Here is a 23,727-nt window from a genome sequence, read left to right as displayed (position 1 = left end):
TTCCCTCCCTGCTTTAATTCTTTTCTTTTTTGGACTCAATTTGCATTTCACCACAGGGCAACAAATAACTCTGAAGAACATCTCTGCAGATACCTCTGGCTTTTACATCTGCACTTCAACAAACAGCGTGGGAAAGGAATTTTGCAACATGACAGTCAGCGTCGTGCCACGTAAGAGACTGGGTTGCTTACTGGAAGAGTAGTACCAGAAAACATTACCTAGCTAAGCTAGGATTAATGGAGGTGATGCAGATAGGAGTATAAAATTCTGCTCTCAAAAACCAGCATTCTTAAACCTCAAAGACAGATTCTATGCATTGGTTTATGTGCTAATGTACTTAGACTGCTAAGAGTAACGTGCTAAGAGTACTTAGCAAGTACTCTAACTCGTAGGGTTGGTTCACTGATGACAAAAAAAATCATGTAGAGTAAGACAGTCCTGAGCCACAAAAGGCTGAAACTAAACTGCATCAACAAAGTAGAGCAGTTGTTCAGATCCAAGAGCTCCTCTCTATCACTAATTGCTCCTGCAGACTTATCAGCCATGGAGTACAGAATTAATTCCAATTGCTTTTATCCAATAAATGCAGTGTCCATTCTCAATCTGACACCAAGATCTGACATCAGGCAGTGGGCTCTTAAGTCCAGTTATTGTGCTGACTGCATTTGATATCATTCTCACTGCAAAAGGCTAATTCTTCTCTTCCTATACAGCATCCATGAACATAGCTCTTTATGCTGGCATCATTGGTGGAGTTGTTGCTGTAATTATAGTTATTGGTATTATAGCCTACTGCTGCTGCTGTCGGGCGGAGAAGGAAAAGGACTATGAGATGGCGTAAGTACCTTTCTCTAGAAAAGTGAATGGAACTCATGAAAGGTTCAAATTCTCCTTCTGGCATCAATATATTGCACAGAAAGCACAGGAGAAAATAAGAAATAAAGGAAAGGGTGCACAGTTTTGTTCTTTCAGTTTCTGCCCTAGTGGCTCCCATCTCTTCTCATGAACTATACATGCAGTATTTCGAGACACCTTCATGGTCTCTGGGGTAGAACCCAAACATCCAAACCTTGGAAATGAATTTTAGCAAGCCCAAGTCAAGCATGCACAAGTACTTGATAAGCAAAGCCCAGGCTGTTTCACATTTCTCTGGAGTCTCTATAGCTATTTCTGTCCTTGCTAGCCTACATCACTCAGTAGGCTTTGCATTCAGAATTCTCACTCCCAGACTAAAACTTTTTGTTTATTCTCCTGATGGAAAGAGACCACTGGAAGAAAAGTGGGATTAGAAAAGCTACATCAGTCACCCTTTCTCTATACAAATGCTATAGAAAAAACATGTAGCTCACACATCTCTTGCATCACCAGCAAGACTTCATGTATAAATTTCAGTTTGGTATGCTTCCAGGTCAGCTTAGAGCAGTCTAAAAACTATTCTCACAAAAAACATGTCTTCAGGAAAATTTTTAGGTGGTTTTCATTAACATCTCTATTCCTGAACAATGTTTTAGGGAGAGAGAAGACAGACGTGAACCCTCCAGACAGACACCTACAAGGAATCAGACAGCAGAGGACGATTTTGAAGATGAATGAAGAAGCAGGAGGCCAATGCCATCTTCAGGACTTGCTGAGGCACAGACACTGCTGTAGAAAATAAATTAATCCCTCTTTCTTACTGCAAGAAGGGTTTTTTTAAAATAAAATGAAAGCTAATGGCCCTGCCCTCAAGTTCTGAGAGAGCATTTCCCGGTCTCCCTGGAAAGAAGTGCCTAATGTACAAATGAGGACTAATACATAACCTCACAGCTGAAAAATGCATGTGAAGCACTGTTTCACCTGGTCATCCAAAAATAAGCAGTCTTCTAGACTTCCCACTTTCTGAAAGAACCAACCAGTCGGGTCTGTTTGGAGAAGAGAGTTGCTGCTGTATACCCAAGACCTACAGAAGGTTTCAAGGTCATCAACTGCAAGTCATTGAAGAAGGGTGGTCTTGTTTATGGCGGTACGCAATGCATTTGCACGCAAGCTTACAGCATTGCCCTGTACAGCAATGATTTTATGCACACTGAAGCAAGCTGGTTTCTAAGGAGATTTTATCAATTATGTCCTTTGTACACACTGTACATGAACATATAAATACAAACATGGGAAAAATTAACAGATGAGCAATAAAAGTATCTCATTTGGAACAAAAATGCATACTATTGGAATGGATAAGGTAAGAACTTAGATGGACATGTAAATGGCAGATGATGAGATCTACAGTCTATTAGCCTATATACTGTCACATTCCTTAACTTACGAGTTCTATCTCGAGTTCTATCTTATGAGTGTTGCATGGGCAAGTCAGAAATAGTCCATTGCTCTGCTGCTGCTTCTGGAAAAAATGACAGTGTGAAAGCATGTGCATGGCAACTACATCTTTAATGAAAAGAAGGAACAGAAAAAATGGAGGGAGGGAGAGGAATAAAAGTACCTTTTTATTCAAAATTGCAACAATTTAATCAGAAGCACTGGATGTGCAAAAGTGGAGAGAATTCCTATCACTAGTATCTTATCTTTGGAAAAGAATGGGATGTCTGTCCAAAAGACAGTCAGTGTGATATTAAAACTAATTAAGAGCTGTTTGGTTTTGTTTGTTTGGTTGGTTTAAACTAAGACATATTCAATAAATGACTTACACTACAATATTTATCCTTTCAAAGACCTTTCTTGAATCTTCAACTTCAGGATTCCAGAAACTTACTGCAATGCCTCCCACATACTCTTTACCCCCAATTAGTTACTTTTAAATGTGTAACAAAAATGTAAAATCAAACTTTAAAGAAGAACCAGCAATCCTTCTACACGTGGGTAGCATTTTCTAGATTTTGAACTATGCAAAGCAGACTACCAGAACTGTTATTATGGCTGCCAATGTTTCACATGGTACTTCAGAGGTAATTATTCATTTGCGCTAATAACAATTGCACATACCACCAATCAGACTTTCTCACAAAGTACATTCAAACCCCAATCTCTCTGGTAATGAATGACCTGAGATGCAACTCGACAAGACATTCTGACAGCCTGTTCCCGTGTTGAGTTTAGATGCATGACAAAACATTGCAAAAATGGATGACTAAAAAAGATTTTTGCGCACAGAAGCTGAAGGCAGATAAAAACCAAGGTGCATAGCTCAGAAACAGAGCTGATATGGACTCTATTCTCTTTTGTAAGAGGCAAATATTGTACGAATTATCTAATTAGCATTGTAAAAAGCTCTCGCTGCAAAACAAAGCTATTTCTTTTATAAATGTTACAAACCTTAGTCAGCACTCTGCATTTTCTCAGAAACACCTATACCCTGTGGCTGAAGATGGCTTCTGCTGAGGGATAACAGTGTGGATTCTCAAAAATCTTAACTGTAAAGCAAAAGGACTTGACAATTATCAGAAGTATTTATGGCCAGAAACTGTCTCTGCCCTCTAAACCATTTTAACATTTTAAACCTATCCCACACGCTTCACTTTTAGGCTATTTGAAGCTTAACTGCTGCTTGTCAGCTGAAATCCTGAAATAACATGTGCACATTGGTCATTTCGAGCATAAAGAAAAATGCAGATCACAAAATGGGCACTAAGTTAGCTGAAGAAACCAGTCACAAAATACAGAAGAGATTACACAATAACCCCCAAACCCATTAATTCAATTCTCTGAACGCAGGTTCCATAAGAACTTGCAGGAAAAAAGCAAGAGAGTCAAACTTGACAACCACTAAAGCAAAACTACTCATATTCTGCAATGCTAAGCTCAGTTCTACACTGGGAAATAAACTAAATGACAGCACATAGAAAGACAGTTGAGATATTTCGGTGCTTATCTTTTTTTTCTTCTTTTTAAATAAGATTAACATTTTGGAAGTTGTGTATTTATCAGAATGCTGCATGTGTTTTTCTCAACCAATTTGTTAAACTCAGTCAGCCAGAAATACAAATATTCAAATTGCTATCTTACTCCAAGGTTTTCCTGTGACTGAATTAATTACTTGTGTGTCTTGTATGCCTTTTGAAGCAGGAATAACTCCAAAAGCCTGTAGCATACTCACAATTTTAAACAAAAATTAAAGCAGCAGTAACATATTTAGGGAAGATGAGAATCAAGTGCAAAGAATAAATACATGTGTATCCAACTTCAAAACTCCCTTATATTAAAAGGCAGGAAGTAGGCAGAAAATGAATGACCAGGTAGAAAAGTAAATTCCTACTTTACCCTTTGCACAGCCTACAGTAGGTTACTGTTTAGTTATGTTCAACTTTCAAATGTAAGAATACATGCACATAAGTTTTCTCTGTGCATGAAGAATCAGAACATAAGTATTTAAGTCCTCACCAAACCATTTTGTATGTGGGACTGCAGAGATCTGCTACCCCAAGTGGACTGAGCATCACAGGAAGAGTTTGGTACATCATTACTTAGCAAGATTTGTTTTGGCAAACACATCAAGGGGATATTTAAAAATTACCTGCTTTTCCTTCTGACTTTACCTTAGTGACCTGTGACATGCCACTTACTCTATAACAAAGCACATGAAGGAAGCAAAGAACTCCATCAGTCTAGTAACCCAATGAAAATCAGGCATGACAGAAATCCTGCAAGCAACTTGATAAACTGTCTCACCCTGCACTGCTCTAAGCAATTACATTCACCAGGACTATACCATGCAACCCTCTTGCATTTTAAGGGAAGGAATGTCTCCCTAGTACACTGTTCCTTCACTTCCCAATTTTAATTGTTTCCATCCACATTAACATCCATACTTGCTTATAATATTCTGAAGGCAACGTACTATATGGCTTACCAGGGGAAAAATACGTTAGTTATTTGTTCCCATTACCAGTCACTTAGCTTTTAAGATTTATTCCTGTCTAGGTACTTTTAATCTAAGCAACTCAAGGATCTACTGAGTGTAGCAAGCAAATCGCTACCATTTATGAGTGACAGTGATAGGATGAAAGTTAAATGACCTGATTGGAGACACAGATCACCACAATGCAGAAGCATGGAGGAGTCAGGATTTGCAGTCCTCTGACACACTGCAAGGCAAATATTCTCATTAACACCCTTGCTCCTATTTCACCTTCCAAATTCCCCTTTTTTTGTTGTTCTCTTTTTAGTTCTGGGGTTTCTTTTTGGCAAAGTTGCTCTCCTGCCTGTCCTGACTGTACTGTTGCAAATGTTCTTCCTTCCTAGGTGCAGGACTTGGATGCATTTCGTAAGGTTCCTATGGGCGTACTCCTCCAGCCTACTCTGGTCCGTCTGTGAGACAATCCTACCCTCAAGCATATTCACTGGCCTGCCCAAGTTGGTGTTTTCTACAGGAAAGAGTGCACTTCATCACCTTCAGTTCACTGCTAAAGACACAGGCTACAGTATAGAATTCTCCACTACCCCATTTGTTACTGGTATTCACATAGAGTATGATTAGATGTTTTCTTAACTGCTTGTCTACTCATCTAGACCATAACATCCCAATTTGGATACCAGCATACTGTGAGACTGTACCGAAAACTCTTACTATAGTCACTACTGACCACTACTGTTCTTTATTCACAAACCTATCATGGAAAGCAGCTAGGCTGGTCAGGTATGCTTTAGCCTTGGCAAAACCATGCTGACTGCCTCTAGTCCCCCTCTTCTTCATATACTTGAAAATACATTCCAAGAGGATTCACTCCGTGATTTTCCCAAGGAGTTCAGTGGAGCTGAGCAGCCTATGGTTTCCCAGATCATCCTTTTGACAGGTACAATATCTGCCTTCCATGACTGTGGACTTTCTGTGCTCTGTGTCATTTCAAAGGTGAGGCAATAGCCTTGCAAAGGTATCAGGCAGCTTTCTCAGCATTGTCAGATGCAGCCCATCTGCCTCTACGGACTTACACTGGTCTAGAGCTCCCAACTGACCCCTTACTCGCTGGTGGTGTCTTTCCTGAACCCTTCCCAACTATGGTAATCTGTAAAAACCTTATTAGAAAAGACTGAAACAGAGAAGGCACTGAGCACCTCAGTCTTACCTGTGTTACTCCAGTCATGCTGCTAAATCATTGACACCATTTATCAAGAGGAACACTTTTTCCTTATTTGGTCTTTACTGCCACACAGTCATAAAAGCTCTTATTCTTGACATCCATCTCTTGCAAACATCAACTCCATGTCAGCTTTGGCTTTCTAAACACCATGCCTACAGGCCTGGCCAGTGTTTGTGGATTATTCCTTCATAGTCCACACCTGCTTCTCACTCCCTTATATTGCACTTAGACTAGGGTGCAGCCATGAGTTCCCTGTAGAGACAACACAGCCCTCTGATCACTCTACATGTATTCCTGGACTGTTCTTGCATTTGAAAGATGCTGTTCTTAATGAACTGCCAACCTTAATTAACTCCTTTATTCTTGAGAACTGTGCCCCAAGGATTCCAGCCCTACTCATTTCCCACATAACCCCCAAGGTCTGTTCTCGCTGTCAGTGCTCAGCATTTTGAGTCCAGTACGACATGGACACCAAAGCTGGCGCTGCCACCGCTTATTTCAAGATTCAGTATAGCACACAATTCAAAACTGATCAGACAGACAGGAGTTAATTATGTCACAATTCTTGTTGCTAGAGTAACAGCACTACTTTTCTATTTATTTGTATCATCTGTTCCAGGAAAGACACCGATGCAGTCTTCTATCTGAAGAAGCTCACAGTACAATGAGCAAACCGTCAAGATTAATTCTGGATGCGCTGGAACTAGTACTAAATTTATTATAGCCTCACATAAGGGAATTTGGAACTTCTCTTTCCTGCATTTCACCTTTCACTAGGGAGCGAGAGGAATTATTCAAAAAACGGTAATTAGAGAAGCTTGTGGCAGCTTCTAAGACAGAACCAAAGAAAAGAGAGAGAACAGATACAATACAGGGTTAGACTAATAGAAATGTTTGCCGATACCTTCCTTTTACTGAACCATTGCAATAAAAAGTAGTTGTCAGCTTCTTCTAGGGTAGAAGTGAGGCACAATCGTCCTGCAGAAGACATCAAGAGGACAGAAACTAGATAAACTTACTTTGGCCCTGCCCCCAATGCAGTACATTTACTCTGCCAAGTGGAAAAATGCTGTTTGCAGCCTTTGCAAACAGCTGCACATACCTGTATCTATTAAACAGAAATTTGAAACTCCGTTTCATAGACATACTTGAATCACTCAGCTTTTAGGGAAAGTTTGAAATTCTTGCTAGGGGAAAGAACTAGCACTTTTTAATTCAGCTAACAGGTCAAAAAGCAGAGTCTCTCTGTGTTAATTATGCAGGTTTTAAAAATGGTATCAGGAACGCAAAACTACAGTTGTTTTGCAAGGAAATCCAGACAGGGCTTCCTCAAATACAGATTTTCCTTCACCCAACACACATATTTGTCTGGAAGAATCTGACATTCAGCACAATGCCATCTGACTGATGGCTCAAGACACAGAGTCCCTGAAATGGCAGCAAGTTCTCTATTAGGGTATGACTCAGCCTGGACCTGCCTCTTGGTAGCTGGCAAAGAACACACAAAGGAACTAGCATTAACTGTGCCATTTGATCAAGGACCTCAGCATTGCTTCCTCCAGTTTGACAAATACACCTCCAGCAGCAAAATCTAACACCAATAGCAGACAGGTTATCCATCCAGATAATTCCCACACAGGAACTCATCCAGGTGGGTTTTGAATGTCTCCAGAGAAGGAGACTCCACAACCCATCTGGGCAGCTTGTTCCAGTGCTCCATCATCCTCACAGTGAAGAAATTTTTCCTTATATTTCAGCTTGTACCCACTGCCCCTTGTCCTAACATTGGGCATCACTGAGGAGAGTCTGGCTCCATCCTCCTGACACCAGCCCTTTACATATTTGTAAATTAATGAGATCAGCCCTCAGTCTCCTCTCCACCAAGCTAAAGAGCCCCAGCTCCCTCAGCCTTTCATGGTAAGGGAGATGATCCACTCCATCATCTTTGTGGCTCTGTGCTGAACTCTCTCCAGTAGCTCCCTGTCCTTCTTTAACTGAGAGGCCCAGAAATAGACACAATATTCCAGATGCGGTCTCATGAGGCCTTCTCTTCCTTTTATTTTTAAAGGTCTTGATGACTGACATATTGCTAAAAATGTAACCAAGATTAACCTTTCTTTAGGCACAGCAAACATTGTCTCTGATAGATTAACTCACTATAATGCAGATCCTGAAAATGGTCCAAGTGTTGAGCCTCAGATGCAACAAGATGACTAGGCCTCCATTTGCACACATCACTTACTGTCCAGCTTGTTTTCTCACACTTGGGAGGTGAGAAGGGATACTTGCTCTTTATGTTAGAGAGTGGTTGGAATGCGCAGATCTCTGCCTAGGGATGGACGACAAGCCAGTCAGGAGCTCATGGGTTAGAGAGAGAGGGCAGACCAACGTTGGGGACATTTTAGTGTATGTCTGCTGTAGGCAGCCTTATCAGGAGAAAGTACACAAGGCCTTCTTCAGACAACTGATACAAGTGATTGAGGAGTCAAGGAGGGGAGGTGCTCTTTGCTAGACCTCCCTGGACCTCATACTTATAAACAAAAAATAACTGGTCAGGGATGTGCAGCTTCAGTAACTGTGAGATAGTGGAGTCTGGGATCCTAAGAGGAAACATCAAAGGAAAAAAAAAATCAAAAAGCAGGATCACAACCCTGGACTTGTCTTTGGCTCTGTTCAGAGATTTGCTTGGCATATCCTTCCGAAAAAAAGAGAGGTCCAGGCAAGCCTGTTGATTTTTCAAGTACCACCTCCTCCAAGATAAACCATGAAAACAAGGAGAGGTTGACCAAAGAACTCCTGACAAAACTCAGTTGTAAAAAGGAAATGTAAGAGGTAGCAGCAGGCACAAGTGATCTGAAAGAAACAGAGCTGCTATTTTGAGTGTGCAGGTATGGGGTCAGGAAAGCCAAAGCCCACCCAAAGCTAAATCCAATGAAGCACACAGAGGGCAACAAGGAGGACTTCTGTGGGTGCATGTGAGTGGGAATGGATGGCTGGTCATAAAGGACAAGGAGAAGGCTGAGGGACTAAATGCCTCTTTTGCCTTCATCTTTACTGCTAAGATCAGCCTTCCAAAACAAATTTAAAAATAAAGACATTAAAGCAGGTATTACTGTATCTACAGTATACAGGTATAGATCTACAACACTTCTGCTAAATCAGAATAAAAGGTAATGACAAGAACATCCTTAGCTGGAGCAGAGACAGTAGTCAATAGGACTCTCAGACAACTGTCCTCCTTTTCAAAACCTTTGTAGCAGAGAGTAAAAATGCACAATTCAACAATTCATCTACTATTCATGTAACAAGGACAAAAATACCTGTTGACTGTAGTTACACTTTAGTGTATGCTAAACCAGGATGACCTTTATCCATCAGTGTCACGGGACCGAACAAGCTATACTAGACAGAACAGAAAAGTCATGTCTGAATAAAACTGTTAGACATCTCCTTTACAAAAAACCCTCTTCAGACAGTTCAGTGTTTACAGTACCTACATAACCATATGCAGAGAGTACTAAGTTATTGTTACCATGTTGCATGACTTAAACTCTGATCAAGAGCCTCTCTGTCTTTAACTGGTTTTATTACCTCTTCAGAATTTTGTCATGCAAGTGGGGGGAATTTTCTTCTGCTTTCAGTCCACAGTTTGTGCCTTACCAGTACTATGCCTTGCATTTACATGTGCTACTGTTACATGACCATCTCTCATCTTCACTTTTCTATTAAAGGAAGCATTACTGTATTGTGTTAATTAAGCAGAATTTATTTTTCAAGAAATCAAAGTTTCAAAACATAAAACAGCCAGGGAATTAGAGCTCCAAAATGAAAGGATTTTCTATCATCTTCCAACAGCTGTTAGAGATCCTCCTTGGTATGAACAGACAAATAGTATCAAATGGACTACATCCAGTTAGTATACTCAGCCTCATCATATAGAGCTTACAGTTTTCACTACAAAACATGTCACAGGTTGTTGATTATTACAGTAGACAGTTACTGCCATAGTTAGCAGCCCACTGTCTACAGCATGTAACTGGGTTGTCTACAGTACATGTACTATTTTAAGTCCCAGGTGGTAAAGCATAGACATGCCATGGAACCCTATCTCTGTATTCCTCCATTTCTTCTCAGACTTTTTAATCTCAGTCTTGGAGACACATAATACCTTAAGCATAGTAAAAATGCTCATAGGTTTGTGTACTTCAGCTGATAATTGTAACAATGAATTCTCTTCTTCAGAAAAAATAAAATAGCAAACTTTTATTGCAACATTGACATCTGAAAGTAACTAAAAGATTACAGTAAGGAAGTAAATAGAGAATAAATCAAGAAAAATCAGTGATATACGCAAACTGTGAGGTAAGAGGCATCAAAATGCTTCAGAGACCTTGCAAAACTGAAGGGCCTCACCTGGCCTTGCAACAACTGTGACAGGTTTCCAACTTAAACAGCAATTGGCCTTTTTTGACATGCTTATCAACATGCTCAAGTAAATATATACATATATATACATAAATGTATCGATCTCTTCTCTTTTTTTTTTTTTTTTCCTGGCTGGGTTTTGGTTGGTTGGTTTGTGTTTTTTTCCTATTATCCAAAAGAATGAACTAATTCTGAGGAATGAAAAAATATCTTCTCAGAGTTAGTTGCTATGGAAATTACTGGACCTCTGTTGGAACAAAATGTAGAAACAAATCAAAAAATAAGCTCTTATTTCAGAGTATCAGTTGCTTAAAGACACATGTACTAAGCACAAGGCTCAGATAACAAAGAAATTGCTAAGAGACTAGTCCAAGATTTTTGTCTTCATAAAATGGAACATCTATACTACCTAGCAATACATCAGTCTCTCAGCTTTCACATGTCCTCAAGTAACTATGATTGGTATCTACCCAGCCTGACTAAACTTATCAAATTCTATCTGCAGATTAATATATCAGTTTGAATTTGATATTCCTTTGAAAAAAATCCGTAACAGCTAAACTCTTCTTCAGTGTTTAAGTTTGGGGAACATCCATTTCCTTAAACAAACAAAAAAGGACACAAAAAACCTCCAACCCAAACTACATTGTACTTGTTCCTGATGTATATAGCCTGTGCCTCTAAAAGAACATTAACAGATGGACAAATCTGCCACCACATTTCTTCCAAGACATTTCACAGAAGGTCTGCTTTTTTGCTTTAAATGACCAACCAAATTCTTCACGTCTGGAACTGACAGATTATTAGAAACCTTTGTGATTAATCTACCTTTAACTCCCTAGTGCAGCCCTTCATATCTTCAATGCTCTCCTACCATCATTGTTTTGAGGAGAGATTGTTATACACTGAAATTCCTATCTTCCACATGCAGCAGAGAGGAAGGAAGTTATTAAAGAAGAAATAAAGCACTTGTTTAAAGTCATATTGGCCACTAAAGAACTATTCTAACCCAACGACATTGACTAATTGATCTTGCACTCCATCCATTAAGGAGTAGAACTAGTATAGCATGTATTTTTAAAGAGAGGATGCAACAGGTCTCTTCAAAATAAGTCTTCTTGTAGATAATAAACAAGATCTTAGTCTTCTTGAAATTCAGACAATAGTTTTATGATTCTAATGAGAATGATAGGTTGCATATAAGATGGGAAACTGCAGCCCAGAGAAACTGCTGATTATCTCAGGCAAGCAAGAAAAATTAGAATTTGTAGTTGTCCTGGATGTAAAAAAAAAAAACCAAACATTTTCAGTTACTCAAAATCCCAGACAAATCAGATGCATTTTTCAGAAATTGAGTAATTCCTCTTCCTTGCATGGTACTCATTCAACAAAAGGAAGTCTTCGTACCACATGGAGAATCACCTATTAAATTAAATACAATCTGTAAATCAAATCAGCCTTTAAAAATTGCATAAATTAATCAAATTTTCTTCATATGCTGTGGAGCTCAATCTATTCAACGGCTCTAACATGAAATGCCACAGACAGGGGTTGTGTCCTCTACAAACACCAAGTCTGTAAGATCTCATGATTTATCATCAGAAGGATTTCAGAGTTTAATTCAGCATGCATTTGATATGCAAGAAAATAAGCTGAAAACTCATAACTCTTAGTGATTACTCTTGCCAACTTAATTATGTTTCTTTGAAGATTAGCCATGAACTACCCAGATGAACTCAGCTCACATGCTTTCTACTAAAAAAAAATTCTTCTCCAAAAAGACAACTTTGAATGAGCAGTCTTTATAAACTGAGTTACAACAGAATACTCACAACAACTACCATTTCAGTCTGCACCTGTAATGACTTAAGAGCAAGGAGAGTATTTTTATAAGGTGCCCCTGTCTCAAAGCACCTAAGCATAAGAAAAGAGACTTCACTAGCAGAAGACTTAGGAGGTATAATCCGAGAACAACATTTCTAAGAAAAACTAAAGTTTGAAAGACTGTAAAATTGTGTCCCATAAGAAAAGGGCAGTTCTTTATGTTTACGTCTTCAGGAAGTCAGTGAAATCCAAATGCAGGAATAAGCACAGCTCACGCAGAGCCATTAAAAGCTCTATGCCACTGACGGGCAACATCTAAGCCCAGAGATTTGGAAAAGCAGCAATCATATTAAGTTTAAACATGCATCTTTCTCCTTACACATTTGTAGCTTCCAAACTCACAATTAGAAGGGACAAACTCTTGATCTGGACTTGAAGGAGCAAAACGTCTGTCCAATCCAGAACCCTCAGCCTTCATTTTCTGTATGGAAAAAAATAAACATTCAAAATAACTTCAGTGTTAGAAAGATGTAACACATACAACTATCCATGAAACCTAAGAACTGTGGCCAAAAATCACAAGAAATGACTCAGCTAGTGATTCTTTTTTCTTTCATCAGTCTGTCCAATATATACCAAAAAAGACAGCATCCAAAATGCAAACAGCTAACCTGGAATTGGCAAGTTTGAACGTTTGAGTTAACTAGAAATAAACCAGGACACCGGTTTAAAGAATCTGACCTGGAAACGTTCAGGATCCAGTACCATCATCTTGGTATTTGCTCTTTCGGCAAGATCAAAGTATTGAAGAGGTAAGTGAGCAGCTGTCAGCGAGACTCCATACACAGTAGCTAAAGATTTACTGATGCAGTAACTTGACCGAGAAAAAAAAAACCACGAAGAGTTTGCCTAAGAGGGCTGTAATGTTCATGTACAGAAGCATAGCATTTTTAGTTCAACTGGCAAACAAAAGCAATCACAAGCTGAGATATAGCAACCTTTTTTTTTTGCAAGGCATGGCAGTACATCACAAGAGGTTTTTTTGAATTAAAGACTACTCATTATTATTGTCTCTCTCAAAGTGCTATTACTACTGAGATTTTAAACAGCGTTTCCTTGTTTCCCAACTATTTGCTTTCCTTTTCCCCAAACCAAAAAGGGGACAGAACCTTATGAATCTAAATTACATGTAAGGTGGTATAAATGTTTACAAAGTAGAGACACACTAGAACATACTGAAAATTTTCCACCAAATACACTAAACCTCTGATGAAAAAAAACCTCAAAAACCCAGTGAATTCTAATGAAATGATCACTTCCATCAACTCTCCAGTAGTAAATGTGTGCAGTGAAAGGACGACTACAGAGTGATGGGCATTATCATCACAGGAATTACATCTCAGTGCTAAGACTTGTAGCACGCTGCTAAACCACAAAACAACAAAAAAAAGTTAAAAATAGAACAAAATCTTGGGGGTGGAGGGAAGAGAAAAACTCAAGATCTAGAACTACAGTGCTCTAGGCAGTCAGAGAAGTCAGCGTTCAACCCTTGTGCCTGTAGCCAAACATTAAGTATGGTACCTGAGATAACTCCAGAGCAATACTCACGCAATTTTCTTACAGGACGACAAAGCACAGCAGAGTATATCATTCTCTTCATGCCACTTGCACCTACACGAAATGGAGTTTAGGCTTATTTCACAAGCATCTACTCACTTATCAACACGAATAGTTGCTCTGGTCAGAAAGAACAGGAACAACTATTAAAGATGTTACCTTTTTGTCTCAGTGACCATAGAGTACCTTTGAAACTTCAGAGAATCAGCATTCAATAACTAAGCTCTAAATGGTTTAGGCAGTTACAAAGGCATGCTTAGCAGATAACCTGCTTCACGCTGAGGTGCACGGAAGGGAGAAGAGAGAATCTTAAAAGACAAATGGATCTTCAAGGTAACAATTAAAAATTTCCATTCATGTCAAGTAGTTCCTCTTAGTATAAGTATCCCCACCTTCCCCTCCAAACACATAAAGTATATTCTCCATTCTTGTTAAGGCCTCCCTCTACAGTGGAGATACCATTGGAAATGGAAAGCTACCTGTCTATAAAAAAGTGACACTAATTGTCACATCGGATCTTAAAATCCATACTTAAGCAGACTTCCAATATTTTTTTTAACCTCTATTAAAATTTCACATGAAATTATTGGTCCTTAACTAGAACAGGGGAAGAGGAAATGCTAACATATATTTCTCAGTTCACTGTGTCATTGCTAAACGTTGCCCTGCAACACCACAAGCTACATGCCACTTCTTTTTACAAACACAGAAGAATTTAAAAACAGGAAAAGTTTCATCATTCAAGATACATAGGAGAGGTGAAAAAGAAAAAAAAGGACAAAAATCCTACAAAGTAAATAGATGTGTAATAAACAGCATTTGTTCTGGAAGAAAAAAGATAGGATCTAGCTTAATGCTTCTGCTTGAGAACTTGATTTATACCACTGGCAAACACTCTTGTGCCTTATAACAGTAATAGAACAAAACATTTCATGTAATGCAACAGTCAGGTCCCATCCAAATTACACTCTCAAGAGTCTGAATCTTCCTAATTCTATGATTCCCAGTTAAATACCACAATATATTTTATTCCCATTTTCTACCTCCGCCTTTAAATTAGGCCTCAGATTTAGCATTAAAAAGTCATCTATCTTCACACTTCTTTTGGGAAAGTCTTTTTATTTCCATGTCACTCATGATATGACAAGAGGCATTTCTAACCAGAAGGCTTGTAGACCATTTTAGCCTAGCAGCATGCAATCTGTGTGAAGCACACCAAACGTGTCAGGCTAATACACATTTCCACAAAAAAACATACCTGGTATTAATAGAGAAATCCCACAAGCACACATCCAGTTCTTTCAACACCCAAGCCTTGGATGGCTCCTTTTGGTATTTCCTCTGGTACAGTTGTGCTACCAGGTCTTCTACAGATAGAAGCTCCAAATGGCTCTCAATTCCTATTGCTCAAAGAAAATCCAGGATGGAGGAACAGAGAGTCAGTGGATATTCTGGTCACCTAACTTCTCTCTCAGTCCATGATCACTGCTCAGCCTCTAACCAAGGTATCAAAGCTCCTGGAAACCTTAACAAGTTATCCTACCAGTGGTTCTAATAAAACCTCGTTTCCTTGCAAAGCAGGTCATCCAGTATTTCCATAATTCTCTCCATCTCAGTAATTACATATCTTTCTTGCAGCCATCTCTCCTCAGAAGCTGTTTTCCCAGACTCTCACCTTCACAGCCACCTCAGTGCCTCTAGTTTTCCTTTGGCTGAGTAAGAAATGGTGTACATTATCCTGCACACGTGCTCATTAGTCAGTTTGCTGACTGTGCTGCTGCGTTACTGTCACAGATGAGGAGGAAAGAAGTAGCAGCAGCACACAAAGTAGCTCTAGCTATTGCTACCAGCTTTTATGAAACCTCAAAGGCCCCAAGATTTTCAGACAGAAACAGCTGCCCGTGATTACATAATCCTTCTCTCTTGGGAAGGTGTGAAAAAAACCACAACCATAAAAAGAAGGCAAAGAATGCTCCATTCTCACCTGTTAGGCTGGCCATCCGATTCAGGCACCAGTTAACTCGGAATCTGTCAGCAGACTAGAGGAAAGAAAGTATCAGTCACATTGAAGAAGAACAGTACATAATTTCAACATCTGTCAGACCTCTGACTATGTCTGAAAAAATCACCTCCAAAACCAAATTCAGTGTTTGTAGGGATGAATGCACACTCTGAGGATTTTCTTTAAGAACCAAATGTGACAGAGGCTTTTCAACCGAACCTCAAGACTAACCAAATTTTGGACTAACATTTGGGGACAGGCTAAAGTTTAACCCGTACTATACTAAAATTACTTCTGTTACGTGCTCAGAGATATGCTTTTTTCATGTGTATTTCTTCAGAGCTCTACATTTAAGTAAGGAGTCCAAGACTTTGACCCTCCCTGCCTTTTTAAAGATTAACATTAGGCTCAAATCAAAACACAGTATAGTTGTCATGAGGTTTAAATGCCTCTGAATCCCAATGTTCTGGTTTGCTCTTTTGCAAATGAAACTAGCAAAACCTTAGATATACAGTACTCACATGGAAAAAAGAGTACAACACCATAATTTGGAAAAGCAGAGCTGTGTGACTATTATTCAGCACAATCAATTAAAGTCAATCTTAAAAGCTCTTAACCTAAGACAACATCAGAGACCAAGAGAAATGACCATCAATAGACTAGAGCCAGAAGCACAGGCTGAAAAAAGAAGGCAGAAAATGATAAAAAAGGCCTCTAGAGGCCATTTCTTCCTGCATGACAATGAAAAAGAGCTTCTTTTCCCACTCATTTGCACACTGATTTAGATTTCAGAGTGAAGTATCTCCTCAGTCATCCAGCAGAAGAGAAATTAGAGGTTTTGATTTCGAACATCTTACTTTGATCTGGACCATACCCTGCAGTACAAGTGAGGCCAAACACCTCCAGCAGGCTGCACAAAGTCAAGAAGTTCCTGTAAGACATCTGTGTAACAAGTACGTGAAAGATGAAATCCAGATACAGGGATCTTATGAGTGGCATCACCTAACAAAGGGGGAAACAGAAAAAACACAACCAACCAGTTATGAGAAGTCCTGTTTCCTTAAATGATACAGCTTCCTTTGTATCTTTTTATATACATATATGTATACACACAAACAGGCACACTTCTCTACAGGCAGTCTCTGTAATTAAGCTATCCGTTAGCAGAAGACTGGTGGGTCTGGGCTGTGAGAGCAAACACACCCACACTTATCCTTTTTCAAAGGACATTATCTAAGAATACAACATCAGAAAACACCGGCCAAGTTTGTTCCCTCTGTACACAAGGGGAGGAAGTGTCCTAATAGCAACAAAGTTAAATCTATAAACACTACTTAAGAGTCACAAGGGAAACAAAGCAGGCCAAGTCAGCCAGAATAATAGCATAAATACTTTAACTTTGTTGACATACGTAAAGCTGCAAAACACTTAAGTTTTTTAAAGACAAACTAGTATCTTTGGGTTGCCCTATTATGAATTAGCATACTGCCAGCATGAAGGTATACACCAGGACTACCAAGAGAAAGAATCTCTGCTCGAATGAGCTGAAAAGCATTTAAAGCCACAGAAAGTTGTCCCATTTAAGAGCAAACTGCAGTTATTATTGAATTAAAATAAGAAGAGAGAATACAAACAACTCTGCCATTGACAAAACCATTTTAGGTGACGTGCTCTCCCATTTATGCATACAAGAAATGCTAAAAAGGTGACTGTGACAAGCTGCTGTGTCCTTCTTTTCTCTTCAAAACTTGACAAGTTCCCAGAAGAAGAAACTGCAGACTTACAAAATATTTGGATACACATAAGTTGAGTCTAAAACTGTACAGTTCTGCACACCACTCTTTTTCTCCACTGATACTCACTAGCAGCTTGGCATTGGTACCGAAACCCACGTGGTGGTTCTTCTGCAGAAGAGCATGGGAGATGAGACAAAAAAAACCAATCATCATCATGCAACATTCACGATAACAGATCCTTTATGCTCAACTATATACCACAGTTTCATGTACAGAAAGGAACACCTTCCCTTAATGGCCTTGCACAAGTGCCACAACTATTTTTTAAGAAGTTAGTTTCAGTTATACGCATTTAAAAAAACCAAAACACGGTGTATTGTATAGTGTGCTTGTTTAGGTGAAATCAAGACAAACATTCATTGACAGGAAATACAAACATCCGAACATCCTCCTGGATTTATTCTACCCTCTTTGAAGCTTCATGCAGTTCTGACACTTACGTCCATCAGAAACTTCACAATCACAACTTCTGTGATACTTTAAGAGGTCCAGTCACTTACAGTCAAATAAGTAAACCTATTTTAATACCAGAGCCCTAATCTGTCGGCAGTGACACTAGAAAAGTCTCCTTCTCACGCCAAAACAAGATGAAGTACTGCTTTGTCTCCTTCCTTCCTTGGAACTCACCTGGATCTATGAAGTGATGGAAATGAGCCATTATTCCAAGTTGTAGGGAGTACTTGACACAGCCAATCTCGCAAGGAAGGAAACGCTGTTCACAGCTTGGAGGCAGCTTGCCATGGCTGTAAATGTTCAGGAAGTAGAAGATGTCTGCAACCACAGCTGAAAGAAAAGACAAAAACTCCACGCTTTAAGATGAGCCACCAGCGGTCACAGAAAGCCAATCTGGCCTCACCTCATCCAGTGAAAAGTTTGTTATGCTTTATCATATGAGTGAGTACAGTGGGGCAATGATCAAGTAAAATACACAGATCTTTCTACGTATCTGAGATGAAAAAGTAACTAATATTTATGCAAGAGTCAGGTATACTTAAAGTCCTGATACATCTTGCTTAGATGCTACTGTGTGTAGAGATCAGGGAAAAAAAAAACCCAACCAAAACAAAAGCAATTAAAACCAAACAAAACCCAAACCCACTATAATGTCAATTCTGTTGGAATCCAACAGAAACTACTAATCCTTTTTGCAATAGGTCTCTTCAGCCTTTAGGAACACAAGGTTGGGAGAAAGAAAATATCAGTAACTGCAAAGTAGCCTCACAAGCTCACTTCAGTTATTTACATTTAGTGATCTGGTAATAAATTTCTGGGGTATGAGAAGATGAGGAGTCTGATAATTAAAAGGAGTGTTCCTTCTCGGCTAAATGAGCTCCCAAAGAAGGTGGTAAGAATACCCAAAGTAAATGTGAAGAAATAAACACTTTTTACTAATTTAAAAAGTATCAAACTATGAAAAATATTTCACAATACACTTTAATCCTTCTCTTCACCAATGTCACAATGTTCTCACTGAAGTTCAAGGTAGCTATTTAATTCTTACCCTTAAGTTCCACCCCTCACGAAAATTTCATACTTTTTCTACTAGATATGTATTACACAGAAACAATGCTGTATACCAGATTTTATGGCATTTAACACCACCTGTCTTAAGCTTGAATGCTCTCTTATACGGGTCCTAAACTCTCTGAGCTGCAGGGTCATAGAAATGATACCTTTCTTACCCAAATGCAAAGTGCTTTCCTTCTGAAAAAAAGTTGATATAGCTACAGGGAACCCTAACAAGACTTAGTTACTGAGAAATCCTAAGGAGCCGCATCATAAAATGCATCTCATTTGTCCTATATTATTATCCCTCTCATTCAGTTTAAAGACCAATCATGTCAGCTCAAGTCACCTCGGTCAATCTGATCAAATCTGCATCACAATGAAAGGGGAGTATGACCTCTGGCAAGTGAGAAAGCTAACAGATATTACACTTTCCTGCCCCTTCATAACCATGACAACATGAAAATAGTTCAAGGGACTGGTTAGGTAAAAGGCTTGAGCTGAGACACAATCACACAGCAGATATAGTTTATATTAATTGGCTGCTTGACTTATACTGTAAGCATTACCATTTACCATCTCTCAGAATAATGTACTATTTATTGGAGAAAAGATTACTGATGTGTTCATTACTCAATTCAACTCAACACAAATGAAAACATTCATTTGAAGAGAAGGTACAGATAACAAAGATTTGGTTTTCAAGAATTACTTCAATAAGAAAGCAAGCCAGGATGTTACAAAAGCACTGACAAAGTACATATCGCCTCTCTTTTATTCTTCCAAAGAGGCCAGGTCATCATTTTATTTAATGCTTCTACCATAAACATTCTGAATTCTGATATGACACCTAAAAACTCTTCACTCTTTAGAACTGATATAGGTATTCATTTATGCTGAACATGGATTAGGCCTTGTAAGTCAAAGAATTACCTTTATCTTAAAAATCTTGAAATAACTGTAAAGATAAGCTATTAGTGACTACTAGTGAAGCTAAGAAACAGGACAGAATTATTTTGGAGGGGGACAGGGCAAGGACAGATAGACACACACACACACACACACACACTTGCACTGGCTTCCCTCCATACTACAAAAGTCCTTTTTACAGCAGTAGACCGTTAATTTAAAACAAACAGCTGACACAGATGGCCATTATCAAAAAGTAAACAGCCTTTGTATGGATACCATTGAGAATATCTACAAAGGGCAAGCTTTTATCTGTCAAAGTCATCTGCTTGAAGATTACTATACCCTGATCATCCTTCCAAGACAAAGTAGAGGCATCTGAAAGAGAAGTAGCACTGGCCTTCTTCCAAGACATAGCAGAGGCATCTGGAAGAGAAGTAACACTGGGCACCGGATGAGCCAGATTACAAGTCTGGAAAAGATAAGAAAGTTAGAAAAACTCCTGAGGAGTCTAGTAGCCCCCATTCAAGTCCTCCACCTCCCTGTATCAGAGGAAAATATAACAGTTATTATTATTATATAACAGTTGTGGTTAGGTGGAATAGGTCTACAGTTTACATGCAAGTGCCTGCGTACTTGCAGACTGGAAAGGCAAAATTTGACTTCTAAGAGAGACGAGTACGTTAGTAACTTATCAACTCACTGCAGTTGTAAAGAACTGCAGCTAAATTTACAAAAATGTAATTTAAAAGAAATTATTAGGATATTATTGTGTTAGGTTCAGCCACTTGTCCCAGGTGAGGAACTTTTCAGATTGGAGTTTCAATTTTTTTTTCTACAAACTTTGCAAAAAAGTTTGGCATTCATGGTAGTTGCCCTTGACTAGGAATTGAATTCACAAAAAGCTCATAAAGCCTTAAGGAAGTCATTAGATTGCACCAGCACAGAGCTAGTCAGAGGGTCACATACGCCCATTAAGCATTGCAAATCCATGCGTGAACAGTAAGCTTTTAAGACAGGAAAAGAAACCTGTCGGGCTTACAGAATTCAGTCATTCCATACTCAAAATAGGAATAATGTTTAACATCTAGGCTCACTAATTCCAGACGATCATCTTAGCTAAAGTTCATTGATTACCAGTTTAAACTACTTAAAACCAAAAGAAAAAGTAAGTCTCATCTCAGTCAGCTTAAGTCACTGCCAAAAGATGGCCAAGACTTTTCCCTACACAAAATGGCTGTGGCTAATATAATTGTGATCATATATAATCTCATACATACATACTTTCATGTTTCCACCGACAGGCAATATGGATAATGTTCTTTAGTTTGGTAAAGCAATTATTCCTTTCTCCTATTACAGCTTTCTGCAATACTACCGCTTACGGAACAAAATACAAAAGCCTCCACTTATGACTAGGTCGTCATTTCATTAAGTTCTCCATTATATAGGAAAATGAAGTTTCATTAATTATATACCCCTAGTCTGCTAAGTAACATATCGACGATCATGTTTTAAACAGCTCTTTCCCACATAGGCAAGTCCCAAAAACCAGAAAACATTGCCTAACATCTCCCTATTAGTCTAGGTTAACTAATTTAACTAATCCAGATTGACTAGTTACAAAAAAATAAGATCACTCTATCGTTCTTTCTAGCAGCATGCAAGCATTTTGAAGTCTTAAAATTTACCCTCAACAGTAATTCATGGTTCATAGTCAGTATCTAGTAATATGAGATGAAGAAGTCAGTATTATCCATTTACTCAATGAGGCTATTTGCTTTGACACACAAGTTTTCACACTGCCAACCAAGACTGGAATAAAATAAGCTTTCTGACACCTCACATAATTCAGACTCTGAAACAAACTATGCTTCAGGGAACTGCTTGGAAAGGGAGAGAGGCAGACAAAGAGGGGAAAAAATACATTCCCCCCACCTTTTCAAGACAGCAAATAGAAAGGATCTGTTTATCACTATTTCTGACCAGAACCACATTCAGCTTAGCCTAACTGCTTACTTCTACATTGCGGCATTTTGTCCTCAACCATAGCATTACTACACTCTCCAAAATCAAACCAACCTAAAAGTAATGGCAAGGTGTAATTACTTTTTTTGTGCATAGGTTACAACATTTCATTGACTTGGTCCATCACACAGCTACTCAAGAATGCTAAATCAGCTATGTTTAAGTTGTGGTTTCAAGTCATCAGACAAGAACCACCTAAATTAAGGCCAAGCAACATGATCCTTTGACCAGAAGTCATACCAATTTACAGTATAATGAACACAAAACACTGTCAAGTCACAGCAAAATATTGTTAAGCACAAAACTACATCTTTAAGCAAAACTTTTTACATGGTAAAAGAGCCTAAGGGATCAAGATGAGTTTGTTTAAAATGACATAATCTCACCCTGAATTCAAACCAGAACAATTTTCTGCATAACCTTCCTAACAGCATGGACTACTGCAGCAGCCATAACCTCCAGAGGTCAGAGGTTATGCAGAAGTAATCTTCCAGTGTCATGCCTGACCAAACCCCAACACCACTTACTCCTTCCACTCTCACTTTGGAACACTGAGAGTGCTCCTTTCTTAGCATGTACCTTTTCCACTGTCTTCTGAGACTTCCTCTTTTCCCTCTGCTTACGAGCCTTCTCTGTGTATGTCATCTTTTCCTCCTCCGTCAACAACTTGAAGGAAAGCAAATGCCAAAAATTAGGTTTACTGCATCCTTCTAGTAGTCCCACAAACTAACAAACTTTATGTAATAAATGGCTTCTTTTCAAAGGACATTCTCGATACTTGATGAGATCTGCCACCTGCTAACATCAACTCAAACATTATACAGGGGCTTTATCTTTAACAAAGCCACAAGCTTTGATTCAAAACACACAGCGAGCACATCCTTTTCAAGTATCTTCAGACAAGGGTAAGTTTAGCACTGCTCTGCCCCAAACAAGAGTCCTGAAACTACTCTTGCCAGCCAACAGTGCCACCACCCATCACACATAGGCCAGAGCTACTTCCCTCCACAGCTGACGGGAGGACAATATAGTTTGTGCTTCTTAACTAGTCAGCTGAGATCACTCAAGATGTCCGTTTGAACTCCTTGTTTACCCTCCAAGAAAGGCAACATTGACATTTTGTCCCACATACAACCTACATAAGGGCACCAGACAAACCTACCACATTGATTCCCCACCAGCAAGAGACAGGTGAGTTGCTACATAATCCACAACTCAACCACTCTGCGGCTGGCGAAGGACCTCGCCGCGGGCCTTCCCCCTGCCCTTTCCGCCATTAAGCTGCCTTAACGTGAGGCCGCTCCCCCCCGCAGGAGACAGGAGAAGCGTACGAGCGGGGGAAGACCCTTCCCCTCACCTCCCATTCCTGCGAGCAGTAGGGGATAGCATCGACCACGCAGGTCACGGGCAGCCCCCGCCGCTGCAGCTCGGGCAGCTGGTCGCGCACGAAGAGGCAGTAGGCGCTGGTGGCGGAGCCTCTGCGGTGCGCCATGGCGGCCAACAGCCTCGCCGAGCCTCAAGCTCCCTCTCAGTCGCCTCGTCTTCACACGCC

General features: G+C 39.4%; 2 protein-coding genes across 4 annotated transcripts in view; one reads left to right on the top strand and one right to left on the bottom strand.

The window, feature by feature from the left end:
* Positions 1-2,617, top strand: part of GPA33 (glycoprotein A33) — an 11,292-nt gene extending 8,675 nt beyond the window's left edge. The window contains exons 5-7 of the mRNA XM_010206964.2: positions 57-170; positions 714-837; positions 1,512-2,617. Coding sequence (XP_010205266.2) covers positions 57-170; positions 714-837; positions 1,512-1,593 — 320 coding nt within the window. The 3' untranslated portion in view covers positions 1,594-2,617. The remainder of the gene's footprint in view (positions 1-56; positions 171-713; positions 838-1,511) is intronic.
* MAEL (maelstrom spermatogenic transposon silencer) overlaps positions 1-23,727 on the bottom strand; it is a 27,923-nt gene extending 4,196 nt beyond the window's left edge. The window contains exons 1-12 of one of the 3 annotated variants that reach the window (XM_061988681.1): positions 23,533-23,727; positions 22,755-22,841; positions 20,493-20,619; positions 18,360-18,515; positions 17,799-17,840; positions 16,811-16,938; positions 15,919-15,973; positions 15,193-15,334; positions 13,926-13,988; positions 13,059-13,191; positions 12,697-12,798; positions 9,814-11,915 (exon numbers count right to left, since the gene is read on the bottom strand). In XM_061988681.1, the coding sequence (XP_061844665.1) occupies positions 11,874-11,915; positions 12,697-12,798; positions 13,059-13,191; positions 13,926-13,988; positions 15,193-15,334; positions 15,919-15,973; positions 16,811-16,938; positions 17,799-17,840; positions 18,360-18,515; positions 20,493-20,619; positions 22,755-22,841; positions 23,533-23,667 (1,212 nt within the window). In that variant the 5' untranslated portion in view covers positions 23,668-23,727 and the 3' untranslated portion in view covers positions 9,814-11,873. Of the gene's footprint in view, positions 1-9,813; positions 11,916-12,696; positions 12,799-13,058; positions 13,192-13,925; positions 13,989-15,192; positions 15,335-15,918; positions 15,974-16,810; positions 16,939-17,798; positions 17,841-18,359; positions 18,516-20,492; positions 20,620-22,754; positions 22,842-23,532 lie in introns of those variants that run through there. The other 2 variants (XM_061988682.1, XM_061988683.1) reach the window with 2 other exon arrangements.

The sequence above is a fragment of the Colius striatus genome, chromosome 1, assembly GCF_028858725.1.
Source record: "Colius striatus isolate bColStr4 chromosome 1, bColStr4.1.hap1, whole genome shotgun sequence".
NCBI classification, from domain to species: domain Eukaryota; kingdom Metazoa; phylum Chordata; class Aves; order Coliiformes; family Coliidae; genus Colius; species Colius striatus.
The sequence above is the reverse complement of the archived record's forward strand: the minus strand, read 5'-3'. Positions and strand labels throughout refer to the sequence as shown.